Consider the following 11653-nt stretch of genomic DNA (forward strand, 5'->3'; position numbering starts at 1 on the left):
AATGGCCCTCCACGGCGTTCATCGTATCATACGAGATACTTTCCGTTACGCCTGATGATGCTGTGGCTCAGAGCCAAAGCGGAAACTACAGAATCCGCGTCGTTCATTTTAGAACTCACCTGCATATAAGACCATACGGTTACGACAGAATATCGCACATACATCCAGCAAAAGAGATGCGAACACGCACGACGCAGTCGCTCACAACGCACATAACAACCATGGTCACGTGTTATAACTGTCAAGGTGCATAACAAAAGGATAATTGTAAAAGAAAGTCATAGCCAAAAATGCCACCGTAACGCTTGCAATCCAAGGAAGAGAACGCCGCACGAAAATGATCATCAGAGGTTACCTCCATGATAAGGTACCGTTTTTTATCGATGCCATCGACCCCCGGCCAAGTAAAGTGTACGCTTTTACTTCCGAGTATACAGATAATACGAACTTCGGGGGGCACAAGCTCACACAGACGGAGAATCAGAAAAAATTGACCAACAGAGGATGACAAGGATACAAAAACAACCACATCACGTCGAATCAACGGTCAACGTGGCCATATTCTGTGTGCTCTGCACTTGTCTCGCTTGTTCATCCTTGCCGGTGCCGTAGAGACCACCGTTGATAATATAATCAATGACCTGCGTTATTAGAAGTCGGTTCTTCTTTGTCCGTGAAAGGGTGTAAAAAACTCACCGGATTCGGGACGAAGTATCGGACGCTCATTTTTTTGTGTAGAAACAACCGAACCTTGGTTGACGACAGGTCTATTGGTACACCCTGTGGGATCACTGAGATGTGCTCAGTCCACTTGCTTAAAGCCTCTCGGGCTTCTTCCAAGTCAGTTCCATGTCGCTCCACCACGTAAAGACCGCCGTCGCCGCCAAGTATACGGTCCAGGTCATCGGGACTCCATAACCCAGGAGTGCTCATCGAGTGCATCAGGTCAGCACCACACAATAGCGCGACACGTGCCTGTTTACGCTCCTCAGTATTGGCCCCTTGTATACCGCCTAGATTCTCGTTGATTTCGTAACGGAAGTGATCGAGGACCTGGGCAGTGGGAACGTAGCGCGGCTGTGTGGCCTCCCAAGGGTCGACCATGACACAGTTAGTCGTATCCTGCACGGCCAGCTCACACATGCGGATGCGGTGGTGCGCAGCGGCTAGGTTCGATTTCTTGTAGGCATCGGAAACCGGAGACAGGTAGATTCCGACGAGCTCGTATGAATCTTCCACCATACGAACCCAGTCTGACGCCATTTCGCACATGCGGAGGTCTGCGTTCATCACTTTGTTAGCGGTATTATACGTTGAACGAAGACAAAGGCACTTCGACATATCAAGAACCGTGGGGAAACGCACGCATAATGGTAATTGGACTGAACGAGCCGCATACTACCAAAACCAGCGGTGTACGATCCGGGAGCTGTTGCTTCCGTAACCGGTAGGAGGGAAATTGATAGACAGGTGGCGTGGTTGCTGGGGACTGTAGCGATATTGGTGAAGATGACGTTATTTGCAATGACGTGTTCTGTGGTTGTTGTTGAAACTGTTGGGGTCGTGGTTGCTGGAGTTGTTCCCTTTGAAATATTTCATCGTCATCTGGCAGCAAGTGCTGTCCTGAATCAGGGTATGACATTGCGGCGAGTCGGCAGAGGCGTTATAGGGGAAAGAACGAGTTTGAAAGCGCGTTGAAGAAAGAATGAACTGGGCGGGTTGACCAAAACATTGAACAAGCAAAATTGAAGCCTGGAGGTGCAGCCTATTCCACATTATTTCTCCCACTTTATCGCCATATTTATTAGTCATTTCCTGTGTGGAAAGCAAAAGCTAAGCATACGTCATGAGCATATTGACTAAGACACTTAAATTATACCACGCTGAGCCTGATATGTATGTATGCTAATGCCGAATAGGAAACTTTCTGGCCTTAACATTTAGGCATTACTTCTTACATAATAATTTAAATTCAAAGGGACTAGACCTACTTCCTCGCGCCTCGCGTTTTATTTTCGTTTCTTGTTTCCATCCTGGCCTCCTATTTTCCTCATATGCTGCGTTGACTTACTCCGCCGCTCTTTATCTCTCTCTCCCTCAGCCGCCTTTTGTTTGGTCTCGTTTGAGATCACTGATGAGGTGGGTTCTGCGTCTCTTTGTTGAGTGCTGTTGTTGTTCCAGTCCCCTTTTTCCCAGCCGCGCATCTGGAGCTTCAAGGTGCCGAGACCTCCTTCTCAGTGTGCTCGGTCTGCATATCCAAATACAAGCATCAAGCCAGCCCGTGTCAACGGGTGTACAAAGACAGCGACGGTCTCGATGATCTATGTAACTAATTGCCACTCGCAGCGTCTCTTTCCTCCTACCTTTGCTTCACGGCCTCATCGCCAGCTGCTTCTTCTGATCTAACGCTCGTGCTTCTTCCGGGCTTCCGCTCACAATCGACATTTCGTCTCTACCACGTCGACTCTTCTTACACCGAACTCGATCATGTTGCGCCGGTCATTTTGTAAAGCCAGCGGCTCCTCCGTGCCGAGCCTAGTTCGGGCTGCGTCATCGACGTCAAGATGTGCCATGGCTGCCCTGCCATGCTCGTCGACTAGCAAAGTTCTCGCTGCCGGTCGTCGCCCTCTTGCTTTGGCTGTCCATCAACAGCAGATACGCTTCGCCAGTGCCACCCAGTCGGCACCGGATCCGAACGATAACTTCCTGTCGGGCAATGCTGCCAACTACATTGACGAGATGTACCTGCAGTGGAAGCAGGACCCCAAGAGCGTGCATGTCTCTTGGCAGGCCTACTTTAAGAACGTTGAGAGCGGTGACATGCCCATCTCCCAGTCCTTCACTCCACCGCCTTCGCTGGTTCCCAGCTCGTCGGCAAGTGTTCCTGGCCTGGCTGCCGGATCCGGCGTTGGCCTCGCTGAGGGCTCCAACGTCGACAATCATCTGAAGGTGCAGCTTCTGGTACGAGCGTACCAGGCCCGCGGCCACCTCAAAGCCGATATTGATCCGCTCGGAATCCGCAATGAGTCCAAGGGCTTTGGCAACGTCAAGCCCAAGGAGCTCACCCTAGAGCACTACCAGTTCAACGAAAAGGACCTCGACACCGAGTACACCCTTGGCCCTGGTATTCTACCGCGTTTCAAGCGTGAGGGCCGCGAGAAGATGACCCTGCGTGAGATCGTCGCTGCCTGCGAGGACATCTATTGCGGCTCGTATGGCGTCGAGTTTATCCATATCCCCGACCGTGAGAAGTGCGACTGGCTGCGCGAGCGCATTGAGGTTCCCCAGCCTTTCAAGTTCTCCATTGACGAGAAGCGCCGCATCCTCGACCGTCTCATCTGGAGTTCCAGTTTCGAGGCTTTCCTTTCCACCAAGTACCCGAACGACAAGCGTTTCGGCCTTGAGGGTTGCGAGACGCTCGTGCCTGGCATGAAGGCCCTGATCGATCGTAGTGTCGACTATGGCGTCAAAGACATTATCATTGGAATGCCCCATCGTGGTCGCCTGAACGTTCTGTCCAACGTCGTCCGCAAGCCGAACGAGTCCATCTTCAGCGAGTTTGCCGGTACCGCCCATGCTGAGGACGAGGGCTCTGGCGATGTCAAGTACCATCTGGGCATGAACTTTGAGCGTCCCACGCCTTCGGGCAAGCGCGTGCAGCTCTCACTCGTCGCCAACCCATCGCATCTGGAGGCTGAGGACCCTGTCGTGCTTGGCCGCACCCGTGCCATCCAGCACTACAACAACGACGAGAGCACCCACCGCAGTGCCATGGCTGTACTTCTGCACGGTGACGCCGCCCTCGCTGCCCAGGGTGTCGTCTACGAGTGCCTGGGTTTCCACTCGCTACCTGCTTTCTCTACCGGCGGTACCATCCACCTCGTCGCCAACAACCAAATTGGTTTTACCACCGATCCCCGTTTTGCTCGCTCGACCCCGTACTGCACGGACATTGCAAAAGCTATTGACGCCCCGGTCTTCCACGTCAACGCCGACGACGTCGAAGCAGTTAACTTTGTCTGCCAGCTGGCTTCGGACTGGCGCGCGGAGTTCAAACAGGATGTCATCATTGACATGGTCTGCTACCGCAAGCACGGCCACAACGAGACCGACCAGCCGTCCTTTACGCAACCCTTGATGTACAAGCGCATCAACGACCATCGTCCGCAGATCGACATTTACGTCGACAAGCTGCTTCAGGAAGGCACCTTCACCAAGGAGGACATCGAGGAGCACAAGCAGTGGGTGTGGGGCATGCTTGAAGACAGCTTCTCCAAGTCCAAGGACTACCAACCGACCTCCAAGGAGTGGACCACCTCCGCCTGGAATGGCTTCAAGTCGCCCAAGGAGCTTGCCACCGAAATCCTCCCCCACAAGCCCACTGGTGTTGACCGGAAAACACTGGAACACATTGGTGAGGTCATTGGCTCTGCTCCTGAGGGCTTCACCGTTCACCGCAACCTGAAGCGTATCCTCTCTGCCCGCACCAAGTCTGTTCTTGACGGAAAGAACATTGACTGGTCGACTGCTGAGGCCCTTGCATTTGGTTCGCTGGTCTCAGAGGGCCACCACGTTCGCGTGTCTGGCCAGGATGTCGAACGTGGCACCTTCTCGCAGCGCCATGCCGTGTTCCACGACCAGGAGACTGAGGATACATACACGCCCCTGCAGCACGTTAGCAAGGACCAGAGCAAGTTCGTTATCTCTAACTCATCTCTGAGCGAGTTTGGCGCTCTTGGCTTCGAATATGGATACTCGCTGACGTCGCCCAATGCCCTTGTCATGTGGGAGGCGCAGTTTGGTGATTTCGCCAACAACGCGCAATGTATCATTGACCAGTTCATTGCCTCTGGTGAGGTCAAGTGGATGCAGCGCACCGGTCTCGTCATGTCGCTGCCGCACGGTTACGACGGCCAGGGCCCCGAGCACTCGTCGGGCCGTATTGAGCGGTACCTGCAGCTCTGCAACGAGGACCCTCGTGTGTTCCCGTCTGAGGACAAGATTGACCGCCAGCACCAGGACTGCAACATGCAGATTGCCTACATGACTACCCCTGCCAACCTGTTCCACATTTTGCGTCGCCAGATGAACCGCCAGTTCCGCAAACGTAGGTTTTGTAACCCCTCCGCCCCTGTTGTGGCAACAGCGTTAACAGTTTGATAATATACTAACTTCTCCACAGCCCTTATCCTCTTCTTCTCCAAGTCGCTTCTGCGCCACCCTCTCGCTCGCTCGAGCATTGAGAACTTCACTGGTGACTCTCAGTTCCACTGGATCATTCGCGACCCAGCCCACGAGCTAGGTACCATTAAGAGTAACGAGGAGATCGACCGTGTGATTCTGTGCTCTGGCCAGATCTATGCTGCCCTGCACAAGTACCGCGCGGACAACAATATCGACAACGTTGCCATTACGCGTGTCGAGCAGCTGCACCCGTTCCCTTGGCAGCAGCTAAAGGAAAATCTGGACTCGTACCCCAACGCCAAGACGGTGGTTTGGGCCCAGGAGGAGCCCCTCAACGCCGGTGCCTGGACCTTCACACAGCCTCGCATAGAGACGATTCTGAATCAGACGCAATACCACGACCACAAGCACGTCATGTACGCCGGTCGCAACCCCAGTGCATCGGTAGCTGCGGGTACCAAGTCGTCGCATAACAAGGAAGAGGAGGACCTGCTTGAGATGGCTTTTACAGTGAGGCAGGACAAGCTCAAGGGCGAGTAGAGGCAACGGTACAGTGATGACCGCACAGGTGTTGTTGCTCTTAGTTGGTTGTTTTGTTGGACTGTTTCCATATTATCTCCTACATTCCCTCCCCTTGCGTCAGTTTCCCTTTTTTTACCACACCACCTGCCAACCCTCGAGATACACACTCGCTGTAAAAATAATAACATATAAAACAAGAACCCATAAATATGAACGAGAAGCCTGTCGAAATACTAAAAAAAAAGGATTACTTAATAGGCCTACAAAAACGGTGCTCTTAATAAGTGTTACACATAGGCTCCCTTCACGGGAGCCTGACTTTTACAGTAAGTTGTAACACCGCTTAGTAAGGCCATATAACGGACATATAAAACCCTTTTCTCTAACCTATAATGTAATTAAATAACTTTGTAAGGGAATAGGTGCCTAAGGCTAAAATGGGGTGACCGTAGGTATGGCTCAGTGAAGGAAAAGAATAAAGAAGATAAGAATTTAAGTATACTTAAGTTCTCAAGACTTTCGCTTAGACGACCGTCCTACGATACGTGGCCGTCTGTGAAAGGATTCTTATATATTTTATTTAAGTGGAGAAGTTTGTAGAGTTTTTGTAGAGTTTTTTTAGTTCCGTCGTTCGTCGTTTTAAAGTATATCGGTGATAATAAAACTTGTTAGAATCTTTTTTTTTTGTTTTTATATATAATCGGAACTTTAATTAAGTTTTTAAGTTTTTTCGGTTATTTAAATAAGTTTAATAACCGATTATTTATTAAATTTTTTTTTTTTAAAAAAAATATCGTTTTAATATTTAAAAAAGGTGAAAGTTTTATTTACTTTTAAGTTTGTAACGGGATTAAAACTAATAGTTTATATATTTATATTGAAGTAGCAATATAATTTATATATTAAAGTTATTATATAATAATTATAAAGTTTTACGTAAAAAAAACCTTAATAAAGAAAAACTTTATTTAATATAACGATAACGTACGTTTATAACGTATTTATTAATAAAGTTTAATTTTTTACAGACTCTTTTAATTTAAAGATATAAATAAATCGTAGTTAATATAAAGGATTTATTTTAAATATATTAAATACGGTAGTATTTAAAAGTAATTAAAAGATTAAACGGAAGTAAAGTAAAAAACGACGAAAATTAAACGAACGTTTAACGATTAACCGGACGATAAGTATAAATACTTTTTACGTCCTTTTACTTTACTTTTTTTACTCTCTCTTTTATATATTACTTATTAATATTTTAGTACCGGTATAGTATTTTTATTAACTTCGTTAAGTTATAATAATATTACTTTCGTCGTTTTTCGTTCGTTAATAATATTTATATTCGTCATAATTATAACTTTAAGTACTTTTTTCGTTAATAAAAAGTTTAATAAAAAAAAGTAACCGTTTACCGTTACTTTTAATAAAATTATAAATTAATAATCAAAACTTAATTATAATAATAAATTAATAATAAATAATCGATTAAAGTAAACCGTAAGGTTTAATTATAATATATTTATAATAATTTATTTATTTATTTTAAAGATTTTAATTATAATTTAAATTAAAGTTACTTTTTTATTAATTATTCGTCGTTACGTAATCTTTTTACTTTTTATATTTATATATAACTTTTTTAAAGTAATAAAAAAAATAACCTTTATATCTTTAAGATTTTACGTTAACTTTTACGTATTATATTTAATCGGTTAACCTTTTTATTTTATAAAATATTCGATCGTAAATCGATCGTTTTTATAAGTAACGATATCTTTTACTTTTTTTTTTTTTACTTTTTATAAGTTTAAGTAATAGTATTAAAGACTAGTAAACGACTTTATTATAATCCGACTACGGTTTTATAAGTAAAACTAAAAACACGTTATAAAAACGTACGTATTTTATAAGTAGTTATAGTTTATACGTTTAAGTTTTTATTTTTTTTAAAACTTTAACTTTATTAAACGTAAAACCGATTTTACGACTAATAATATAACGGGCTAAGGGCCCGACAATGGCTAAGCGGTGCGTAAACCGGTGGCCAGACTACCGGACTTCTAATTAAGAGCCCGTAGGCCGGGGTGTGTGACGGTACGGTAGTTGGAGAGCCAGACTCCTAATTAAAAGCCCACGGGTAGGACTAAAAAAGGAGCTACCTAACCAGTTTTACGTTTCTTATTTTCTTTCTTCTTCTTTATCGTTATTCTTTTATTTAAATTTAAGAACTAGTTTTTCACTAAAGTATTCATCATCCTAAGTACCTACGTAACGACCTCTCTTAGTAAACCCTTATAAATAATAAATAAAAAATTCTTCGTCGATAAACTTACGACGTCGTTTATAATTAGGGTTAGTAATTAGTCTAGTTTAGTCTAGTCAAAGCCCTGACTAAGACTAGACTAAACGACTAGGTGACTAGACTAATTATTCGTTTAGTTTAGTTAAAGCCTTAATTAAGACTAGACTAGGTGACTAAATAACTAGACTAATTATTCGTTTAGTTTAGTCAAAACTTTAACTAAGACTAAGACTAAATAATTAAGTGACTAGACTAAAACTATAAAGGAATAGGTACCTAAGGCCAAAATGGGGTGACCGTAAGTATAACTCAGTGAAGGAAAAGAATAAAGAAGGTAAGAATTTAAGTATACTTAAGTTCTCAAGACTTTCGTTTAAACGACCATTCTACGATACTTAACCGCCTACGAAAGGATTCTTATATATTCCTTTTAAGTGGAGAAGTTTATAGAGTTTTTATAGAGTTTTCTTAGTTTCGTCGCTCGTCGTTTTAAGGTGCGTCGGTAATAATAGAACTTATTAGAATCTCCCTTTTCGTTTTATATACGATCGGAACTCTAGTTAAGTTTTTAACCTTCCTCGACTACTTGGGTAAGTTTAGTAGGCGATTACTTACTAACTCTTTTTCTTTTTATATTATCCCCCTCTTTTAATAATATCGTCCCGATATTTAAAAAAGGTTAAGGTTTTATTTACCGTTAAGTTTACGACGGGACTAAGACTAAAAGTCTATATATTTATATTAAAATAATAACGTAACTTATATATTAAAGTTATTACGTAATAGTTATAAGGTTTTACGTAAAAAAAACCTTTAATAAAAAAAAACTCTATTTAATATAACGACGACGTACGGTCGTAATACGTTCGTTAACGGGGTTTAGTTATTTAAGGTCCCTTTTTAATTTAAAGACTTAATATTACGACCCGTTCTTATAATTAATAATTTTAAATTTATATATAATAATCGTTAATTATTTTATAATTAATCGACGTATAATAGTCTTTTTAATAAAACGACTACGGTTTATACGATATTAATTAAGATTTAATTTTTTAATTAAAACGTTTTTATTTAATTAACGGGTTATTAAATTTATAAACTATCCGTTAACGACTTATAAGTTATTATACCGTTAAATACGTTCGTCGTTTACGAATTAAACTAATTTTAATTAAACCGTAAAAATAAAAAGGTAGTTTTCTTAAAAGATTTTTAAAAGTACACGTACCCCTCCCTTTATAATCGACGACCCGACGACTTAAAGTCGTAAATAAATCGTAGTTAATATAAAGGATTTATTTTAAATATACCGAATATAGTAGTATTTATAAGTAATTATAAAGTTATACGAGAGTAAGGTTAAAAAACAATAAAGACTAGACGAAGGTTTTACGACCGGTTAAACGATAAATATAAATACTTTTTACGTCCCCTTACTTCGTCTCCGTTAACTCTCCCTTTTATAAACCACGTATTAATAATTCGGTATTAGTGTAGTGTTTTTTTTAACCTCGTTAAACTATAATAACATAACTTTCGTTGTCTTTTACTCGTTAATAACACTTATATCCGTTATAACTATAACTCCGGGTACCCTCTCCCTCGACGAGGAGTTTAATAAAAAAAAAGTAACCGTTACTATCGTTTTTAATAAGGTTATAAGTTAATAATTAAAGTCCGGTCGTAACGATAAAAGTGTAAGTATTAAAAATAATCTTTAAATCGATAATAAATTAACGAAAAGTAAACACCGTATCTTCGTTACGTAACTCGGTCCGATTAAAACATTATAGTTAAGTACTCGTACGTACGGGTTATTAAAAAAAAGATTTACGTTAAATGTTTAATAAAAAGTAAAAGTTACCACCCCGTAAGTCTTAAACCCGTCTCCGATTATTCGTTACTATACTAACCTTTTCTTATTAAATTTTAAACGACTTATACGGGTTATATTAACTCGTTTAAAACTTTTAATATAATTTACGAACGAAGTATAATATATATAAGAATTAAAACGGGACTATAATTAATAAAGTTAAAACGAAAGAGTTCGTTTTACTTTACGTTAAGATTTTATTAACGTCGAATACGTTTCGACGTATTATTAACGTTTCGTCGGTTTCCGTTTTTAAAGTAAAAGATAAAGTAATTTATAAAACGGTCGAACCCGTCGTTTTTAACGTCGTAACGAATAATAAACTACTACGTTTATAGTACCTTTTTACGTTATCGTTAACTAGTTTTAACTTATTCTTAAACGAGTATAAGTCGGAGGTTAAAGACCTCTTTAAATAAACTCGTCTCGTTAATAAGTCTACTTTTACTTAAAAGTAAACCGACGTAAAAAAAGTTATTACTCGTTTCGTAAGTTACGGTTTTTTATCTCCGATCGGTCTACGACTCGTTTTTAATTATATATAAAAGAATAACGGTACCTTATACGATAATATATAACGGTTTATATAAAATTTCGTAAACGGTACCTTTAGTGTTTACGACGTTATAAAAACGGTTAAACGATTAATTATAATATATAATTATATTAAAACTAGTCTTACGTTTATTCTTTAATTTCTTACTCTTTTTATTTTAAGTCGAAAAAAGACTAGGACCGTCCGGTTTAATTAAACTACGTTATTTTACCGTAAGTCTTAAACTTATAAAAGATTAACCGACGTTAAGTAAACGGTTAATAAAAAAATTTTAAGTGTTTAAAGTTTAAGTTCTTAAAAAGGAATAAAAAATTACTTAATAATAACGATAAATTAACGATAAGTAATCGATTAAAACAAACTATAAAACTTAGTTATAATATATTTATAATAATTTTATTATTTATTTTAAAGATTTTACTTATAGTTTAAATTAAAGTCGTTTTACTATCGGTTATCCGTCGTTATATAGTCTTTTTACTTTTTATACTTATATATAACTTTTTTAAAGTAACGAAAAAGAATAACCTTTATATTTTTAAGATTTTACGTTAACTTTTACGTATTATACTTAACCGACTAACCTTTTTATTTTACGAAGTATTCGATCGTAAATCGATCGTTTTTATAAGTAACGATATCCTTTACTTTTTATTCCTTTTACTCTTTAATAAGTTTAAGTAGTAATATTAAAGACTAATAAACGACTTCGTTATAATCCGACTACGGTTTTATAAATAAAACTAGGAATACGTTATAAAGACGTACGTACTTTATAAGTAGTTATAACTTATACGTTTAAGTTTTTATTCTTTTTAAAACTTTAACTTTAATAAACGTAGGACTAATTTTACGACCGGTGACGAATAAGAAATTCTTCGTTAATAGGTTTACGACGTCGTTTATAGTATACTTTTAATACTTACGACGTTTATTATAATATTTTTATTAAGTAACGATTTATTAATCTTAATACTTTTTTATTTTTTAACGAGTAACGTTTAACCGTTATAACCTTTTTATAACTCCGGCGACTTTTACGTTATTATTTTTAACTTTAACCTATTTAAGTATACGTAAATAAAACTTATATAATACGGTGAAAAAAAAGGTTTTAATAATAACGTGTCGACGATTATTATACGAGAAGACGACGTTTAATAAAACACGTAACTAATTTTAAGGATCTTTTAAATAATAGTTA

At 39.9% G+C, this 11653-nt stretch overlaps 2 protein-coding genes across 2 annotated transcripts; one reads left to right on the forward strand and one right to left on the reverse strand.

Annotated features, from left to right (window-relative positions):
* Positions 1–530: 530 nt before the first annotated feature.
* Positions 531–1290, reverse strand: SPSK_01934 (nicotinamide mononucleotide adenylyltransferase; the record flags this gene model as incomplete). Its single annotated transcript, XM_016728832.1, has 2 exons — positions 531–641; positions 697–1290. 2 exons carry the CDS (start codon positions 1288–1290, stop codon positions 531–533), a joined length of 705 nt encoding a protein of 234 aa, XP_016590075.1.
* Positions 1291–2487: 1197 nt separating this feature from the next.
* Positions 2488–5724, forward strand: SPSK_01410 (2-oxoglutarate dehydrogenase E1 component; the record flags this gene model as incomplete). The annotated part of the gene is made up of 2 exons (XM_016728325.1): positions 2488–5107; positions 5183–5724. 2 exons carry the CDS (start codon positions 2488–2490, stop codon positions 5722–5724), a joined length of 3162 nt encoding a protein of 1053 aa, XP_016590076.1.
* Between the last annotated feature and the right edge of the window lie 5929 nt (positions 5725–11653).

The sequence above is a fragment of the Sporothrix schenckii genome, assembly GCF_000961545.1.
Source record: "Sporothrix schenckii 1099-18 chromosome Unknown Cont42, whole genome shotgun sequence".
Lineage (NCBI taxonomy): Eukaryota > Fungi > Ascomycota > Sordariomycetes > Ophiostomatales > Ophiostomataceae > Sporothrix > Sporothrix schenckii.